This window comes from Nipponia nippon, unplaced genomic scaffold, assembly GCF_047370975.1.
Source record: "Nipponia nippon isolate SJK-2023a ecotype South Korea unplaced genomic scaffold, ASM4737097v1 scaffold_20, whole genome shotgun sequence".
Lineage (NCBI taxonomy): Eukaryota > Metazoa > Chordata > Aves > Pelecaniformes > Threskiornithidae > Nipponia > Nipponia nippon.
The window spans coordinates 7,426,406-7,446,566 of record NW_028262337.1 but is presented as its reverse complement, the minus strand read 5'-3'; the positions used below and the strand labels follow the sequence as shown (position 1 = coordinate 7,446,566).

General features: G+C 37.5%; 1 protein-coding gene across 2 annotated transcripts in view; it reads left to right on the top strand.

Moving 5' to 3' along the window:
• ELOVL7 (ELOVL fatty acid elongase 7) overlaps positions 1-19,214 on the top strand; it is a 34,052-nt gene extending 14,838 nt beyond the window's left edge. Inside the window, exons 2-9 of one of the 2 annotated variants that reach the window (XM_087759863.1) lie at positions 2,145-2,252; positions 5,653-5,746; positions 8,077-8,267; positions 10,663-10,743; positions 11,152-11,208; positions 12,969-13,074; positions 15,934-16,070; positions 17,322-19,214. In XM_087759863.1, the coding sequence (XP_087615989.1) occupies positions 5,683-5,746; positions 8,077-8,267; positions 10,663-10,743; positions 11,152-11,208; positions 12,969-13,074; positions 15,934-16,070; positions 17,322-17,525 (840 nt within the window). In that variant the 5' untranslated portion in view covers positions 2,145-2,252; positions 5,653-5,682 and the 3' untranslated portion in view covers positions 17,526-19,214. The remainder of the gene's footprint in view (positions 1-2,144; positions 2,253-5,652; positions 5,747-8,076; positions 8,268-10,662; positions 10,744-11,151; positions 11,209-12,968; positions 13,075-15,933; positions 16,071-17,321) is intronic. The other variant, XM_087759862.1, reaches the window with a different exon arrangement.
• Positions 19,215-20,161: the final 947 nt, after the last annotated feature.

Genomic DNA, 20,161 nt, shown 5'->3' with positions numbered 1-20,161 from the left:
ACTAACTAATACATCTCTCAAAACTTGGAAATTTCTCAAAGTACCTCTGTTGCATAGAGTTGCCTTGCCTGCCTTCTGTCACTCACTTGGGCAGAACTGTCATCTCGCAGGACCAGTGTTTACAAGCAATATTATCAAAAAAGAAAAGGCCACCTAATGCTGAGTAGGATGTAGCCAACTTGCCTGTGAGATGAATCTTTCCAAAAATGGGTTGGGTGGTTGAGAGAAGGCATAAAGGATGGGAAGGTGATGGAAACTTCTCTCAGGGAAATCTGTAACAACAGGCGACACCCGGCTAAAGTTTAAAACTTCGTTGCAGAATATGGGTGAGTAATCCATCTAATGTAATAGGCAGTTTGTAGTTGTTTGCCATGTAGCATAAGGGAGTAATGTAGTTAAAATAACTGCAATTATGTAAGCACACAGCCTTGGGAAACAGGAAGGGCAGAACTGGTATTTCCCAGGTAGAGCTTAAGATATCATCTGTGAAACATCTTGATTTAATTGCCTTCTGAACTTCAAGAGCAGAATTAACAACAGTATACCAAGTGATTCTGAAACATGGAAGTTTCATAATTATGTTTGAATATGTAAGCCAGTATTACTGTCATTTCTTAAGCTGTCATTTTGAAATCAGACCTGAGTGGGTCAATGCTTTCTGCAGGCTCTCCCCATCTTCCAGTGGGCTCTGCAGGGTGGAGGGTCCCCCCATCATTACCTGCTTGCTAGGCCAGGGGGTTGATGCTCCAGAACCTTTGCTCTTGGGTGAAAAATATCACATTGAAGTTTGTACTGTATTGTCATATTCTCCAGTCTTTTGCTAGGAGGTCCCTGTAAAAGTAGTTTGTCTGTCTTTCTAATAATTAACTTTGCTCTCTAATGCAAATTCTTAACTTTAAGTGTTTTAAGTTCCCACTGAGTTTTAGAATTTGTTTTCTGGAGTGACAGAGCTTACACTAGATGGTTTCATTTTGCTTGGTTTTCTGTCAAGTCCTTTTGTTTGCTTGTTTAGTTCAGTAGCCATCAACATAAAACACTTGTTGTAAAATTACTATTTAAAAACAAATCTTGATATCTGTTTTAATATTTAAAAACTATGTAGGGGGAATAAATGAGCATCAGGAATGGCAAATATCTTTCATGTGGGTTAAGCAAAGGAATGTGAGAAACAAGTTGTTCTCATTTAAAAATAAGGAATGTTTGAGGCATACCAGTAATTCCCATTACAAGAATCACTAATAGTTTTGTGTACTGACTGAACTTGAGCACTTCCAACAACTTATTACTTACTACTTGTCATCGTGAGGCATTCTCCTATGGTTTGCTGTGGTATTTGTGGCATTTTTGGCTGGTATAAATGATCTTATCTACCCTTGCTTCTCCAGTAAAGGTAATGGTCCAACTTGAAATTCGTTCTGCCAAGCTGTATGCCTTAACTCAGCTGCAGTTAGTGGGCTCTTTCAGCTGTCTGCTGAGCTGCAGGGGACCAGAGGCCAGCAAATGACTTTGCTCTTTTACTACAGCCCTTACCCTCCTCTGCCTCACTTACACCCCCTATGTTTATAATGGTGAAGACACATTTGTTTAAAGATGTCTTCAGAAATTATATTAGTACAACTGGGTTGAACCTAGGTGCACAATATTACTTCCATTGACATTTTTAAATAAAAAGGAAAAAAAGAAAAAATAGCGCTTATTTCTTTCTAAGAGCTGAGTACCTTGCATATGTTTTTGAGGTGGTTTCAGTGCTTGTTTTTCAAATGCATGTGCTTGAGAGGACTGCCTCTCTGTTCTTTAGAACTACTCAAGCTGGGCAGACAACATATTTGACTGCGTTATTTTAAGTTTATGTAAGTTGCTTCCAGTATGTCATTTAAAGTAACCTGATTTTGAAAATGAGTCTGCTAGTGTGACTTGCCTAATTTTGAGAGAGTCTACTACAATCTAGACACTCTATTTAAAAAAGAAATTTTCCTATTGTTAGTGCATTTTAGTTGCATTTTTTGATTTTGCTACAAGCAGAAAGTGGAACATTAGAAATAAAAGTGCTGATGTGCTTATTCTGTAAGTACATTAGCAGGTATGTAAACTAAATGTTTATTTTTCCTGACTGAACTGTGGCTATACAAATGCTTCATGTGCAGGTGAGTTTACAGGATGAAGAACTAAAGCTGTGTATTTAACAAATGGCCTTCTCTGCCCTCAAGTCTCTGTCCCTTCAGGCCAAATATTTCCAGACTCACATTTAGAGGGTAAGTTCTGTGGACTTCAAAGCTGCCAAATGTTATCGAAGATTGTATTATGGTCAAAGCGTTATCAAGTTACTTCTTAACAACACGGTTGTACTCTAAAAAAGCAGTCTTTGAAAAATGGTTTGTTTTTTTGCTGAAGCACAAGCTGGTTGTTTACCTTGTGTGTGGGTATGTGGGGCTTTTTTACTCTTCTTTTTTTTAAAAAATAAAAAAAAGCAAGCCTTGATCATCTTATTTTCCAGTACGTATGATTTTTGTGTGACGTAAGTGTAACAGGATAAGACAAAATACCTTCCATGCTGCCATTAACCCTACCTGTAGGTAGTTAACAAACAAAAAATCCTGCAAACCTAACACTAATGCAAACAATTGTTCATAGAAATGGACTTACAAAGGAAAACTAGGTAGCTAGTTAAGAAAATAAGTAGAATTGTAAAACACATTGAAAGTAAAGTAGTAGTGTTATATATGAAAGTTGATTTTAAATAAATCTTTTAACTGTAGAAAAGTTCTCAACAGCACTGTCTTTCTTGCAGACATTACTCCTGCTCTTAAAATAATTAGTTTTAACCTATTAAACTTTCAGAATCAGAGTAATAGATCAGTCAGTATGTCTGTGTGGTGAGGCTGTGACTGCTCCCTGGCTGGTACATCTTTCCCTCAAAGATAGTAACTACACTGCAAAAACTTTCAGAATAAGTTTAGCAACTGCTGTGGAGTTGTATCTTGAAGGCTAAGAGTCTCTGCTGTCTTAGCTCTTGTGGAATGTTAAAGGGAGAAGAGCTGCAAGTGCTGGGGTCAGGAGAGGTGGGACAAATACCTCTCCATCAGTATGGCAGAGGCTGGGAAACAAGAGGATTTGCTATTTTTGCCTGCTGCCCTTCTACTATGAGCAGAAGCAATGTATTGGAAGTAGTCTGATTCCAGATAAAAAGCTTGCTTTTGGTCCTGATGCCTAACAGGCATAAGAGTTGCTATTTAAACACTGACAGCACATTTGTCTGACTCCTAAAGCAAAATTAAAGTTGTGTCAACAAGTCAAGTGGATAAATGTAAAGAATTGTCTATTTGTGAGACTGCAGTTGTCAGGATGAGAGGTTTGCACTGTAAAAGGGAGGAAAAGTCAATCAAGACCCCCAAGCCCATAATAAATGGCAGTTTGCTTCGAGCCAGCATCCACACAGAATTTTCTGGACTTTTGAGAGCATGTTTTGAAGCCGTAGGTTACTTGTTTAACGTAGGTTTTGGTCAGCATGTTGAGCTAGCCAGTCTGAGTTCCAGTAACATCTTCATCAGGATGAGAGCAGGAAAACTGACTGGCAGTGAAATCAGTAAACTATTTTTCTTATTGAAGAACTGATTAAATATAATGTCATTATTTGTATTCAGTGAATATATTTACTGAAATATTGAGCCATACTGTGCACAAGGTGTCTGTAGGCTTTGGTAGAATATCATTGTAACTGCTGAACAAGGTACCTTCTGTTTGCTATGTCTTGTCTCTTGATAGACTGTTCTCATGAGACTGAAATGGGAAGAATACTGGATTTTAAGGATAACTTACTGTAATCAATCTATTTTAATAGAATAATCATTAATAAAATACAGATTTTTAACACTTCCCCCCAGCACCAGTTACTTACAGCTGGCTTGCCTGGCTGTCATAGTTGGGCAGTCTAAAGTACCTGGTGTTCTAGACAGGGTTTGGCTTACGTATGTTTGATATCATCCATAGTTTGGCTTATGGAGCAAGGCGGCAGGGATATGTATAATGTGTCTCTAACCATAAAATCTTTTCTCTCCTGTGATTGCTAGTGCCAAAAGGAAGAGGGCCATTCAAGTTTCCATTAGAAAAGGAAGAGGATGTCCTCTGTTGCTTCTGATTTTGCCAGCACCTTTATAAATATAGAGCTTTGCAGCAAACATTGTAATATGAACACAGGGAATGTGAAAATGGTCAGCATAAAGGCAGTGACATTGAGCTGGGAATTGCTGATGCTGGAGGATGATATTTCTGGAAAATGTGAACTTTAAAGAGCCTCACAGAGGGAATATTTTCTGGACACAAAATTGGTCGTGATTTCAGATGTTACAGACACACAGGACAGAAGTGCAAGCAGGAAAACAAGTGGGTAGCAAAATGCGAATTGGGAAGAGGTAGATCAGATGAACTCTAATGAAGGCAGACTTGTCTGTGTTGCATCTTGTGATGAAGGGTGGGTGTAGTGTACTTTGAGGTGCCTAAAAACTCTTGTGAAACGGCAGTGAACAGGAGGCACTTGTAAAAGTGGAGATAAGGGTGAAATTATTTTTTGGGAGTGTTAAGGTGAGGACAAACGAGAAGATGATAGTGGGGAGATCTGAGGAGAGAAATGCATTCCCATCATGAGTGCAGAACTGGCTCTGCAAACCTGCAGCTAGCTTAGCCTGGAGGAGATGCAGAAAGGCGGCCAGAAGAAAGGAGCTGGTTCTCAATATGTGCTGCAGCCTGGACTAACAAAGGTGAATACAGTGTGAAGATTGCACAGGGGTATGGAGAGAAATCATATGGCAAAGTGAGACACTGAGTGGGAATAGGAGAGACATCATTCAGATGTGTTGCAATTTTTAAAACGTACCTTCTAGGGTGAATAAGGCAAGGGAAGGGTGGACGAGTACTTGATTTTGGAGGAAAAATCAGTATTCACATAAGAATACTAAAAAAAAAAAAAACCAACTTTGAAAAGTTTTACATATGTGTGTAGGTGGTGCTGCATGCAAACTGGATGTGCTGGATAATTTTTGTGAGTTAATGGTATTACCAGTGGTACTATGACACTTCATGATCCTGGTGTGGAAACAGTTGATTCATCGGTGTGATTTGCATACTAATTATAACATAGCTAATTATCGTGTTTAAAAGAAGTATGCAGACATATTGACACCTTTCCTCCTTCCCACCTCCCTTAGAAATACTTAGTTAGAAAATTAAAATTTTCTATAGTAGTTGTTCCAAAGCCGAACTTCTTCACACATCAGTGACTTGGACTTTCAGTGGTGATGGTAATAAAAATGAACTTAAGCAGCTGCTCTTTATTTATATTTTCCCCTTAACTGTAACCGTTAACCACGGCATGGTTTCTTGAGATAACGCTTTATGGCATAGAAGCACCTTGTTTGGTATGTAGAGATTACAAAATCATATTGTTGTGCGTAACAGCTCAGCTATAAATTAGCCCCGAGCATAGTGCAATGTGGTCAGCTAATGCTCCCTGGTCTGTTTTTCACATGTGGTGCTCTGTTAGCCCTCTCTTTATTTTTTCCATTCTGTTTCCTGAAAATCTTTTCCAAAACATTTTACTGACCTTTATTTTATTAATTACAAAAATCCGTATTTCTGTTTTGGTTTGTTTTCCTGCAGGCAGCATCATAAAATCATAATCAAGTGAAAATGGCCTTTAGCAATCTGACATCAAAGGCTGTACTACTGTATGATGAATGGATTAAAGATGCCGGTGAGTCATTTAAATCTAAAACTTATTAACTTTCAATAATTTTGAATAGCAATGTGTAGGTATTCTAGGTGTACTGTTTATCAACTTAAAGTAGCTTTGTCTTCCTGTATATGTTTCTAACTCTTCCCAGGTTACCTATTGACATATTTAACTATAAAGAACAGACTAGTTTCTACATTTTAAAAAAAAGGAAAAAAGCAAAACTCGGCCAGTTTATGGGTATAACCTCAGACTAAAGTTCAGACAGTGATTCTTCTGTAAGAGTTTCTGACTTGCCTGAATATATAGTTTATATTTTTCCTGTGCTGCAGAATGTAAAGCTTTAACTCTTTTTCATTACCAAACAATTGTATTTTCTCAGTTAATTGAGCTAGGTGCGTGGTGTTACTGTATTTTGCTTTTGCAAAGTAAAAGAAATAAAAACCCTGATGAGTTACTGTATCTTGAAGTTATCCTCAGAGTAATTAACTCTGTCACAGTTCTGTTTTGAAAAGGAATGTTAGTATCTTGTTGCAGCTGGTATGAGGATATTCAACACATGTTGCTTTAATGTTGTTGTTCTGTAGTTCTGCATGCTTACCAAAAAATGACAGACATAATTTCAATTTTGGGGTTAAGACCCATCTATTGCAGTGGCATCCCTCAATGTTCCTCACTGTGGTAGGCACATAGTGACAGGGGTTAGCTGATTCCTGGGCAAAACTTGAGAAGCAGTTATGGTTTGATCAATAAAATTACTAATTTATCTTTTCCAGTATAGCTGAGAACCATTTCTCTTGTTCTATAGAACCACAGCATGCAAGTGAGAAGGGAGTTTTATCACTATGGCTCGTGGGGTGAAGTGGATTGGGATGGAGCTGAGTGATAGAACATTTCTGCTGCAGTGTCCATGACTTCAGAATTTGAGTTCCTTGTCTTCCTGCCTACCAGTGCTTGTATTTGGCATCTCGTAGCATACTGTTAGTGGTGGGATATGGTTTCCTCAGGATCGAGCTGGGAAGACCGATGGGAAAGTTTTGGTAGTACCCATGCAAGGGGTGAATGCAGGAAAAGGCAGTCAGTTGTGAAGAGCTGGCGATTCTCTTGCAGTGCAGCACGTACAGATGCCTAGTGCTGTGGTTCACAATCCTTGTTAGTCCATGGGCAGCAACACTGGGCACATTACAGGCTTTCCTCCTCAGTCTGTTTTAAAACTTCCAGTGGCTGTAAACAGCATCAGAGGGTCTCATGGGTGATAGGTTGCTTGAATATTGTGGGTTGAAAGTCACTGACTGAAGGCATTTGGCCATGAATTAAACATTTAACAAAAATTGCAGTGGTATAATTTCACCCCCAAAATACAGCAGCAAACCATGAAAGCAGCTGTTTACTCGGTCAATAGTTAAGTTTGGGGTCATTCAGAAACAAATATTCCAAAAGTCAGTTTATAAAAATTTAAAAAATATATGTTAAAAAAACCCCATGAAGTTCATATCAGTTCTCCTGCTTATGGAGAAATGTGGAAGTCTTTGGTGAGCTGGGACTCGGTGATGAACCAGAAAAGGGTGCAGTGGAATCATGGTGAAGGTCAGAGGGAGCACCTGCCAGCCACAGCTGCAGAGAGAGGGTGCGGGGCATGCGTAGGAGAAGGACTCTCTGCAATACTTCTGTCTGGGATAACTGGAGAGAAACTTGCAACACTTTTCCCGTTCGGAGCCTTGTAATATAAAAGTGTGTGTTTTGTGGTGCTGTGAAAGTGGTGATGTGTCTGGACTGAATAGGCACAAGCTTCAAGTTCTAGGCTATGAATACCAACTGATGGGACAGAAGGTCTTCTGACTTTAAAATCCCCACACTTACTATGTCTGATGTTGTACTGCTTATAAAGCTCGAGAGTCTTGAAAAGTGGGGCTGCTCCCTGTCTGCAACTTGAACTTGTGAAATAAGGTTCATGGTCTTCCAGAAGAATGAAGTCTCGTGGGGACATGCAGCCTCAGTGATCTGCTTGTGCAGTGCCTTCCTGTGATGCTCTCTGAGCCCTGTTCATGTGTGAAAACGCAGACTTTTCATGAAGGAGAGCTCTAGACTGAAAATCCCATCACTCATGATTCTGTGTCTCCTCTTCATTACATGTGAAAAATTGATGCAGAAAAATGTTGAATCCTACAGGTGCTGAATCTTGTTATCTAGTTGGTATGGATTTGAGGTGAATGGGCGCTGAAACATGATCAGTGACAGCAAAACCTAAACCATTAAGAATTAAGTACCTTTCTGTAGCTGCTTCAGGATTCAGTAAGTACTGGAAAGGTCTGATTTCTTTTTTTCTTTTTTATTCCCCTCCCCTCCTCTAGATCCAAGACTGGAAGGCTGGCCACTCATGTCTTCACCTTTTCCAACAACGTTTATCATTGGAACCTACATTTATTTTGTCACTTCCTTGGGACCCAAACTCATGGAAAATAAAAAACCTTTTGAGCTCAGGCAGATAATGGCATTTTATAATTTTAGTGTGGTAGCCCTCTCTTTGTATATGACTTATGAAGTAAGTACTACTTTTATTTCTAAAGTATTTATATATTTCATGTCTCTAACGATCCTCATACTAACTTTTAATAAATTTATTAATATAATTCCCACTCTGCAATTCTCAAAAAAACTATTATTCTGATTGTTGTAATTTTATTCCTCCAAGCAGTATGCTAAACTAATCAAACTGATACTTGAAAAAAGGGAATAAGTCATACCTAGAAAGAAAGATTGTAAAATATTTTATGTATCATTATATATAATTTACAAAATTAAACATTCTCATAACTTATTTAATTTCCCTGGGCTGTAGCAGGTAAAGCAGACTACATGTTTTTCTTAGTCCGTTGTAATTGTTTCTGTCCTGCTACGTGGTACTCAACGCTGATGTTTCAAACACTGTATAGAGTATGTTTACTATGGAATAATCTTCAGTTTGATCTGCCTTTTAAACAACAGAAGTTAACAAAATCTAAGTTGGGGATCTTCATACTTTAAAAAACAAACAAACAAACAAACTAAACCCCCAAACCCCCCAAAACCCAAAGCATGAAAGTCTTTATCATTGATTTTCCTCCCCCACCCCTGAAATAGCAAATGCTCTTTCTCTCAAAAGGAATGTTGAGATTTTGCTGTAGTACATAATTGAAGCAAATGTTAGACTTAAAGACTGGAAAGCCTGATGAGTTGTATAGCGTTATAGGTTGAATGACCTAAAAATCCATAACCATGAGTGGTATAGACTATGTAGAAACTTTAATTTAGAACCTTAAACCTTAAGATAGGTAATGTCTGGTTTGGTTTTTTTTTTTGGTTGGTTGGTGGTTTTTTTTATTTTGGTTAGTTGGGATTGGGTTTTTTTGGTTGGTTGGTTTTTTTTGCTGTTTTTTAAAGTGTAGCTATTTAACAATAGTATTATGTGAATGATAGCCTTACACATTTGCTTGGTGAAGCATCACTATGCTAGTACTGACCTTCTTTGTGTTAAATCTGGCTATTTCAGGGTTGACAAACTGGTAATGAAAAGTTGTCAAGTTGTTGTGCCAAATTGGCGGGATAGCTTTCTGTGAGCTCAATTGCATAAATTTCATCATGAGTTACAGTGAACTGCTCAACGTTTCTTCTAACAGCACTCTAAAGGCAGTGCAGCAGCAGCTACTTTGTGTCATGACTGTTGTGTGGAAAGCAGTGGGCAAGACACACGCATTTGCTATTGAGACTCTTTTGAAAAATTGCCAGGCTTCTTTTTGTGATTTGGTGACAAGTTTGGTTTTGGTTTTAACCCTCAGAGAAAAAAAAAAAAAACCAAACTTATGTTAATGTCCGACACTAGCACAGTGTTCAATTAACCTGCTGTCGAGACTTCCATGTTACAATTTCATGAAAGAATGCATGGATAGAGTGTAACAGAGGGAATTTCTGCTATTCTCTGGGGGTCAGCAAAAAGCTGATTCTTGCCATCTTTGGATCCAAGCCATTTAGTGGGTGCTTTAGTATTGTGCTGTCTTGGTGGTGTTTCAAATCTTGTTTTATTTAAGCAACTGATTCTTTTAGGAAGTTAAATGGACTAAATCCCTCCATCTGTTAAGAGAGCTGAACCATAGGATATCATGCATGAGTGGATGAAAATGATCAATGGATGAGGAGCACTTTATAAACAGATGTAAGATACAGTAATCCTAGTGGCTGTCAGTGGAACGAGTGAAGCGTAATATTAACAATGTTGCTCTTGTCTGAGCTTTAATATATTCCAAGAGAAAAGATTAAATTATATTTGTTACATACAGTTCTTTGGTCATGCGTGTGCTCTCAATTGTAAAACCCTAGCTTCTCATTGCTTGTATCAGTTAAAGACTAATTGAATCATGCAGTTTAACTAAGCAAAATTTTAGAAACTGATACTAAAAGTATAGTGTGTACTGATTCGTTCCTTGTCTTTAATGATATTAAGCCATATTTTCTGTTGTGTGGGTTTTCTTTCAGTCTTAAGATGCTGTGCTGGTTTCTTTTCAGTGTTAAGATGGTTGGCTGTGAAAGTAATTTTCAGAAAATTTCGAAGTGTTTGATTTATTTTTGTCGTCTCATTTACACAACAAATTGCTTTTTTACCATTGGTTTTGAGATGCAGCTGTTTCTCCTCTTCGGTTACTAATGCTGAGGTAGTGGGTGTAGGAAGAAAGTTCTTGTCCATAGGTGTGGTCCTGGAATTGGAAATTAATTAATCTGCAACAGCAAAGGATTTTATGGTAGCGAGCCCACACAGATGTAGATGATTGACAAGGCCACTGATTCAACAAGTTTTTAATATTGTTTTCCCCTCCTGCTTAGTTATTGCAAAAGTAATCTGAAATTAATGAATTTTTCAAAAGACACAAAGTAAATCTTTGCCCTTTCCCTTTTCTTTGCTCCAGTTTCTTATGTCGGGTTGGGCCACAGGGTACTCATTCCGGTGCGATATCGTTGACTACTCGAGGTCACCTACAGCTCTAAGAGTAAGTTGCCAAACACAAAGCTGAATTATTACGCTACAGTGACTTTATTTTTAGAAATGCTCTTTGAACAACTAAATGCACCGCTGGAGAGTGGAATGGGCTAAATGGAAATGCCCTCTTGCATAATGTAGAGCATGTGAGTTAACTGGAGGGGTTGATTGTTTGGGAGAAAGAAAGAGGCAACATATTTGTTCTTCTTGGTTTTAAAATTTCCTTCAGGACTGAAAAATGTTTTGTGTTTTTAAAGAAAAACCAAACAAACCATACATCTAATTATTTCTGTCAACCTTGTGACACCACTTACTTGCCCCAGTACTTTCCTTTGTATAGTTATTTATTTTGCCTGCAGCTGCTTAGTTTTATTTATTACTATTATGATTTGACAATTTCTGGTTTTTACTCTTGCAGATGGTACGAACTTGTTGGCTTTACTACTTTTCCAAGTTCATTGAATTATTAGACACTGTAAGTATTTGTGGCCTAATAAAAGAAGTAGTGATGTTCCTTTTCACAGTAGAAGAACCGGTGCTGTTGGGGGCTGGGGGCATAAATTGCTTTTTATTTAGCCCTCCAATCTTCAATTATTGGAATACCATCAAGGTGTTTACTCTTATTATGTCTTCTCATCTTATTGTCCCATTACACTATCATTCCTTGATTATCAGGAAAAATATTAATGAGGGAACACACCTTTAAAAATTTAGGAAGCCCTAATAACTTGTCTGTTTAACAGCTGAATACCCTAACCTGTTGTGCTATGGCAATGCTTATCTCAACACTGCAGATAATACCAGTGTTGATCATGCTGAATTTTTTTTTCACATCATCTTCAGATTTTATCTTCCACATTCAGAATATTTGCATCACCAGCTCTGAATACAGCATAAATTGCCATACCTACCTGCTCTAAATTCCTGTGTATGCCTTGGGGGTCATGACTATAGCTGTGTTTGATATCAGGCTGGCACTCTAACCTGTTTCAAAAAAAGTCTGAGCAGCAATGCATTGAAGCAGAATGCAGATCTCGCTCACCACCAGCAGCCATCTGCCTTCCCCTTTTCCAGAGACCAGCACTTAGTGGGGTTGGTTTAGCTCTTCTCAAACCAGCTTCTGAGTGTTGGAATCACTGCTATTTCATTTGCCCTATTGTGTGGGGCATGATAGTGGTGATTCAGGAGCTGACTCATGAGCAGTTAGGATGTTCAACACCCTGCGAGCAAAGTTAGCTATCTAACTTTCATCTGCAAATACTCATGATTCAACACTGGAAGATCTTACTGACTGAGCCAAATGAAATGGTAATGGAAGGGCCAAGAATGCTAAAACTGGAAAAGCCTGACAAGTTTAGTCCTCTATTTACCTTTACTACCCACTGGTTAGACTGCTCCTTTTTAATTAGTCCTGGGCCTGAAAACTTCTTTTTTTAAAAACTTGTTTTGTTTGAACCCAGCCAGTCAGATACCTGTTTCTCAGCAGCTTTTTGGTTTTATTGCAGAAGTAATTTTCTAGCTGTATTTAAGTCAGCTATTTCCAAATGTTTTCCCTGGCACACTGGGCTGCTTTTCTTCTGTGTTCCTTTGCATGTCATCTGACACTACCCTTTGCATGACCTCACTTTTGCTTACACAGTTTCCTTGCTCTGTCTTCCCTTAACACTTCCCTTGATGTCTGTCCTTTAAAATGTGGCCCGCCAATATCGATTAAGAATACCTGCATGTATTCTGTCCAATTTTGCCTTTTTCCAAGGGTAGCTTGTATTCATAATAAAGCAGTATTCACAATAAAGTGTTATTTCTCTAACAATATTTTCTACTGTCTCTATCTGTTGCTAGTCCTTTCGTTAATTTTCTCAAGTGACCTTGACTTAGTAGTTCAGGGGACTTAAAATCTGATGCTTCTAGATACTTCTCAGTTGAAGCAAGTCCATCTCATGCTGTTTGTTGCACACGTAGGTGGCGGCTCAACCTTGGACATTTGCTTTCAGAGCTTGCCCTGGCTTTTGGGAGTCCACAGGTGGATTTTACGTACTCGTTTAATTTTTTTTTTTTTTTAAACTAGTCCACATATCCAGAGCCTCAGTTTCCCTTCTTCGCCCAAGACTGCAACTGTGAAGAACTTTTAAATGTATAGTAGCAAGCAGCCAGCACTGATGCATACAGTTTTCTGTAAGCATGTTGGGCTTGATTATCTCCTGTAACATTCTGTTCATTAAAAATCTGTTTCAGATATTTTTTGTGCTGCGTAAGAAAAACAACCAAGTTACATTTCTGCATGTCTTTCATCATTCCATCATGCCATGGACCTGGTGGTTTGGAGTCAAATTTGCTGCAGGTAGTGGAGAGAGAGTTTAAATTGTACATATATTCTGGTAGTAAAAGTTAAATATGCTAGACAAAAATATTTAAAGAACAGAATTAAAAATCTTGCAAACATCAATGTTTTTAAATTTAGATATCTGCAGTATTTCATTGAACATCTGAGATCACCATAATTATTTAAATGGGTGGGGAGTACTCTTTTTTCCTATTTGACAGCATTTTGTGTAGTGTTGGTTTCTTGTAGGGGGAAAAAAGATGCGGAGGAGAGAGCTGTATATAAGCAAAGAGCATTATTACCTGAAAAAGAGATGTGACTGCAAAATCAGAAGTGCTAGGGGAGACATATGAGGCAGATAACTCTGTTGAAACTACTTCAAAGCCATTTGTTCCCCTGAAATGTAAAAACTGAGTTGGAGGGGAGGACTGTGTTCTCAATTTTTTGCATGTTTAAAAAATTATTCAGGCTTTGTTGCAGTTATTTTTACTGGCTTCAGGTAGCATAATTGGGGTTTATTTGCATCTAATACTTTGGCTTTCACAAAACTACAGAAATATTTTCTGGACCTTACTTATTATAGGAACTTACTTGAATTGTACTGAATTGAAAGTCTTTGTCCACTTCTAGCTTACCTTCACTTTTCTCCTTTCCTGGTCTGTGTGTCTGTGCATGCATTTTCCTATGTCATATTGCACCGCTAATAAATATAGCTTGCCATGAGAATAGCCTGATAAGCACAGAGTGGAGAAACGCACAGTCATTTAGTAGTCCATTTCTAGGAGGGTGTGGGGGTTTCTTAGGAGTTTCTACCAAGAAATAGGTTTGTTTTGTACATGTTTCTTCACTCATGTTCTCTGTCTGGCATGTTTTTTTCTCCCAGAAAATTGGTGACGAATTGATGAAGAGAACCACTGCTTTATTAAATCAGATCTGTTAGTGTCTGTTTTATGAATACAAAAGTTAGACCTGGAAACAGTACAGAAGATTTGTAGATGGGATCTTTTGAACATGTCCAGTGTGGAGATTTTCCTAGTACATACTTCTGCTGTATTTGTTGAGTTTCTGTTATTAGGAAGTTGGTGTCTTGATCATATCTTTATGAAATGTTGCTGAGTAACTAGTATTTTAAGTTAATGATGAAATTGTGAATAGTTTTCTCAGCATACAGTTCAGTGTGTTTAAAGATTTGCAAAAAAAAAAAAAAAAACCAAACCAGCAACTAACAGTCCCTCCTCTTCAACCTTGAAAAGTTTCCATTTATAGGTGATTAACTTTCTGCCTTTTATCTGGACATCAGATCAGTATACCAGCTACAGGCTTCTGATTTTGCATCAGATTCAAATTTCCCATGTGATAATTTGACAAACACTTTCAGCAAAGTGTGCAAGAACTGTTTTGTCCTCTGCTAATAATAGTCCCTCATATTCATGCAGAGCTGTGTTTATTCCTACAACTCTATTGCTTATCTTTATACTAATCTTTCCAAATATTGTTCTGTTTGATAATTTAAACTTTTTTCCAAGAATTTCAGTCCTGCTGATGATTATCTTGTATTCAATTTCATCACGGTTTGTCCTTCTAAATAGTGGCATTGATCAAGTTTTCAACCTGTTTTGTGAAAAAAAAAAACAAACAAACCAATGGGTTTGAATGGAGGGAGGTGCTGTTTTTTCTCTGATCTGATATTAACAGGAAATTGTAAAATGGTGCTTATGTACGGTGTTGCTTTTTGGAGCATATTTTTGTACTGTTGATTAGGTTGTTTTTTCTTTTTTTTTCCTCTGCTTTAACTATTTATTTTTTCTTTTGAATATTCACTGTGCAAGCCAAAAAAAGTATGTACATTTGAACCGTAAGAACACTCAAATTATTTTTAAAAATACATAGAGCTAAATTTCAAAGAAAGTGTGCAATCACAGCTGGAGGAGTTATGATCTGTCAAGCTGGAAGATTAGTGTGAGCTACTAAAATCACAAAATAAGTTTTATTTTTAACTTGAATGATTTTTAATGGAAAACTGGCTTTTTTCTCACTAAATGTCTGGTTTTATGTCATCTTGTTTTCTTCCTGATGCTCAGTATTTCTGTGTTCATGTTTCTGTTAAATACTTTGCTGTCTGCCACTTCTTGGATCATTTTTACCTATAATTTCTTGTGTTCATTAAAATAAAATTACTTTGAGCAGGATGATCTAACTCCATAGTTAATCCAGTGGAAAAGGAAGTATTTCCTTACTTGCTTTGTGAAATGTTCGTATCTTACCAGTTTCAGTCATGAGCTTGCCCCAAATGGGGCTACTTGGCCTTAAATTTCCTTTTCACTGTAAGTATGGTTTTTTTGAAGTGGACCATGGATTTTGAGACCCTCACTTAGGTCATGATTCCAAAAACATACTGTCTGAAATTGTGATTCTTTCCCTGGGAATCTGGAAATCTATGTTGGGGAGAGAATTATTATTCATCCTCCAGAGCTTTGCAAGGTTCATCATGATGTCTAGAAAAGAGGTGTAAAACAGGAGGAACACTGTTCCGACTAAATTCTCTGTGTCTGCATCCTATATATGTTTTTAAAAAATAATAAAGAAATGAACCTAAAAACCAAAAAATTCCACTAAAACCTTCTACAGATAATTAGATCAGCTAGGTTTTATTGCTGTTTTGTGAATGTTTAGATAAGCCTTTTCTGAGAAAGGAAACTAATGTGATCTCTCAGAACTGGTGTCAACCCAATTCAGGTTAAATACCTTGAGGGTTAATCAAAGTCTGTAGCTTTCGTGGTATGTGTTTTTTCTAGTCCAGCTCAAAACAAACTGCTAGGACCTAAGGTGACTTTTTAAATACCTGATGCAATAATACTACGTTTTGTTTTTCTACAGGTGGTTTAGGAACATTTCATGCTTTGCTGAACTGTATTGTCCATGTTGTCATGTACACTTATTATGGAATCTGTTCTTTGGGACCAGCCTATCATAAATATTTGTGGTGGAAAAAATACATGACAACTATACAACTTGTGAGTAACTTTGTTTGGCATAAACACATCTCAGAAAGCTGATTGTGGCTAACACAGGCAATGCAATGCATTTGTATTTTTAGTTATGTTCATGAATGTAGCTCACAGTTGATAAAAGGTTTACTCGTGTTTTAATTGAGTAAAACAGAAGTTGTGAGCTCCGCTCAGTTATATACGTTTGCTATAATCACAAATTTAGACACTTGAGCTTTTCAATTATGCAGTACTTGGTAATTATATTTACAAAACTCATTGCCTGTATAAAAAATATTAGAATGTAATTTTACACCAAGAAAACATAATTAATGTACAGAATACACATATGACTAGCAGTGAGAAAAGGAAAAAGAAGTATTACTTTAGCATTTCATGTCCATTCTTTCATAGAAAATGTTTGCGTTTAGAGAATTTACCTCTCTCTACCTTAGAAAAACACTCTTGCAGTAATTACATGAAGTGTTTTATCATCATTAGATCACTTTGAAAAGCTTTCTGCTTTGAGTGCTTTTTCATGCCTTGCTTTCTTAATAGACGAATTTTCCAAATTCAGCTTCTGGCTAAACAGTTAGTTTGGCCTGAGCAAGGATGCTGATGGAGGGAAAGGAGCAGGGAGAAGCAGCCCTGGCTGTCTGCTTGCACCAGGTCTGGTGTTAGTAGAATAGTTCCTGTAACCACGTGTAACTCTGAACAATTTATCTTCAACATTAACAACTTAAAGTCTTTTTGTCTTGGCGGCACTACCAGTGGATTATTAACTTGGAGTTCACGTGGAAATTTTTTTTTTTAAGTCCTCCATTAAATTGTTTTTTGGGCCCTGCAGACCTTTGTGTCACATGCTAGTGTGCGAGGAAGGTGGGAATTCAGGTTCACCAATCCTATAATGGTCACCTTTTTGTCTTTTCTGGCTAATTTTTCTAAAGGAGCTTCCCATTTGTCACAGGTCAAACACTGTTCGTTCTTCTCTGAACTGGCTGGGGCAGACTCCCATTCTTCTAGTATGGGTTTCTCAGTGCTGCTTGTAATTCAGTTTGCCCCAGGACTTCTCTTTCTTTACTCTGTGAAAATGTTTTTCAGTGGAGTAATGTTTTAGGAGAGAGGCTGTAAAGGTGCATCTCTGTCATTTTAAAAAGCCTCCCCCCAAACACACTCTCTGTTTTTCTGTATGCAAGTTCTTCTGAATCTTCTTAAACTTCTGTAGTAAGTTTGTCATTTATTTAAAAAGTGTTTCTTTTCTTCACCTTCTTCCTCCAGGTCCAGTTTATTATGATTACAGGCCATATAGGACAAATCTACATCATGGATGATTGTCCGTACCAGTATCCAATTTTCATGTTTATTATTTGGCTATATGGTTCTATGTTTTTAGTCTTGTTTCTCCACTTCTGGTACCACGCTTACACGAAGGGACAAAGACTACCAAAGATGGCCAAAAATGGGATCAGCAAAGATCAGTGAAACAAACTCTTGTCTCTCAAAACAAAAAAAGTGTATATGTCAAAGTGGAAACTTGCACTACTTGACAATCAAGATATTTAGGTGCACACACTACACGGTGTATATTTTCTATGTTTTCTTCCCAAACAGAGTTTGTATTTTTACCCTAAGTTATTTGTGATTCAGGATTTGGGGGGTGGAGGAAGCAGTGTGGATCTCTGATTAAAAAACAAAAAAAGAAGAAATGGTATTTTTTCAACAACTTGTTCATGTTTATCCTATAAGAAATGAATGGATAGATGATCTCTGTCTAGAAGATGCATAAAAATAAAGATATTCATTGGGAAAACTAAAATTTATATGACCAGTACTGAGTACTTTGAGGGGAAAAGATTACTTCACCTTAAATGTTGAAGTTATTGAGACTGTCAGCTGCATTTTATTAAAAGAATGAATCTTAAGTAAGTACTGTTTATAGAATCTAAAGCTTATTATCGATATAATTAATACATAAACATTGTTACATGTGTTTACAAACTATATTACTTTAAAGAAAGGAATGTATGTTAATCTGCCAAGGTGTGGAGTTTCATTTGAAGATCATAGATTTTTGGATATACTGTCTTTTACTAAGATAACTTAATTCATTTCATGTTCTACTCACTTGAACATTGTTTTAAATGTCAGAAATGTACTAATTTGAGGATTATCCGAACTGTCTTGTAGTGTAATGATCAAAACATCTTACTGATTTGTTCACCAAAGTAGCCTAATATACTTACTGTTCAATGTATCTATGGATGTATTTTGATATTAGTAACCTAGGCTGTTTACAGGGGGGGGAAAAATCTTGTAATTCAATACCCAAAATCTTAGTCCTCAAATAAGTTTTAAAAAAATATTTTTTGATTGAAGCCTAAATGTCACCTAGCATGATTGTACCGTGCTCTATTTTATTCCATTTCCATTATCTATTGAAATACATGCCTAGAAAGATTTTTCTGTTGGGTTTTTTTCATGATTATTATTGTTTTTAACAACTAAAGGTTGAAGTTTCTCCATTATTAGCACCAGTTACCTTGTCTGGAACTAGGCAAAAAGATATGTGCCATTCTCTGAGCTGCTGAGAGTGGAGCAGGCAGTGGTGAAAGGGCATGACCCCAGTCCATGTAGAATTAACCAATATGTTGTTTTCTATGATTAGGCAGATTGTTAGTGTCAAACGTGTATAGAAATCAAAGGACCTAGCTATTTGTATGCAAGTTGCATTCGTACTGTATGAGTTTATTAAGGAATTGGTGCATGCAACAGACCTGTAAACGAGGAGTTAAAGGTGTTTAAATTAATGTTAACTTTAAAAGTACTGGTTTTTATTATGTTCACTACTAAGAAAAGAAGCTTGCGGTATTTGCTTTGTGCTTGATCTCTCTGTGGGATTTTTCAAATACCCAAAACTTTGGGGTGGGTTTTAATTGCCTCCCTGCTGTACAATTCCAAGAAATCAAGTTTTGTTACCTGGATACTTTTATGGGGATACTTTTATGGGGATACTTTTATGGGGATACTTTTATGGGGATACTGACATGGTGCACTGTTAATGCTAAAAGAATTTAAACTTTATCTTGGACACAAGTTGCAAATGATTTCTTATGAGATTACATACAAGTCTTTATAACAACAAATAAAAAAAATTGTTTTATCTTTCCACTATTTAATCCCTGTAGCTATCATCTGTCATGGCAGATTGAAATTAGATCCCAGAAGGGATTTGGATGGTTTGAGATGTATATTGCAACCCCTACATTTTAGACACTTGATCCTGGCATCCTCCGTGCTGAGTTTCAGCTCCCTGGCAGTGCCTGCAGAGAGGTGCTTTAGCACAGAATCCAAGACAGCTGGGGTGCTGATCAGGGCCATACATGTTTTCAGTCGGAAATGCAATCACTGGCTCTAAGTCCCAAATCCTGCCAGCGTCCAGCCTGTGTGCATGCCCTTGGCTTCCAAAGTAGGGGGTCATCTCTTAAGGACAGAGACCTATTGCCATTTTTTCAAACAACTGGAAATTTGTTTTTAAAGCTTGAATGGTGCCTATTTTTTATATAACAATTTATTAACTAAGTACTGATGAAGAAAGTGGGACAATTTGGTTCATTTAGGTAGGTCTTCTTGAGCCTGAGGGTTCAAACGTGTTTGGGAAATGCAGACCTTTCAGGGAAAGGCTGTAATAGCTACTCTGTAGTGTAAGCTGGATGATGCTGCCTTCTGCTGCTTCTTGGAGGGAATTAGGTATTACTCTCTAGTCTTGCAGGTGACTCCTGTGCTTATAGGGGAAGTCCTAGTTCTGGTCTTCAGTTTTGCAATTATCCCCCCTCCCCCAAATATGCATGAAGGAATGCATCCTGCAGCTGGGTGTGAGGGGCCAGATGCTTGCTTGCTGATTTGGGATCTAGATCTGCAACTGATTCTTCAGACTCACTTGGGCTTAATTAGGAGCTGAGAGTATACACGGTCAAAGCTAAGCAGCTTTGCAGATGGACAGGTGCTGAACAGCACGGAGCCAGGAAAAACTTCGAAGTCCAGCAGTTGTACAGTAGCCAACGGCCTCCAGTCAGTTGTTTGAGATTAAGTATTAATAAACAGGAGCAGAAACTGGAGAT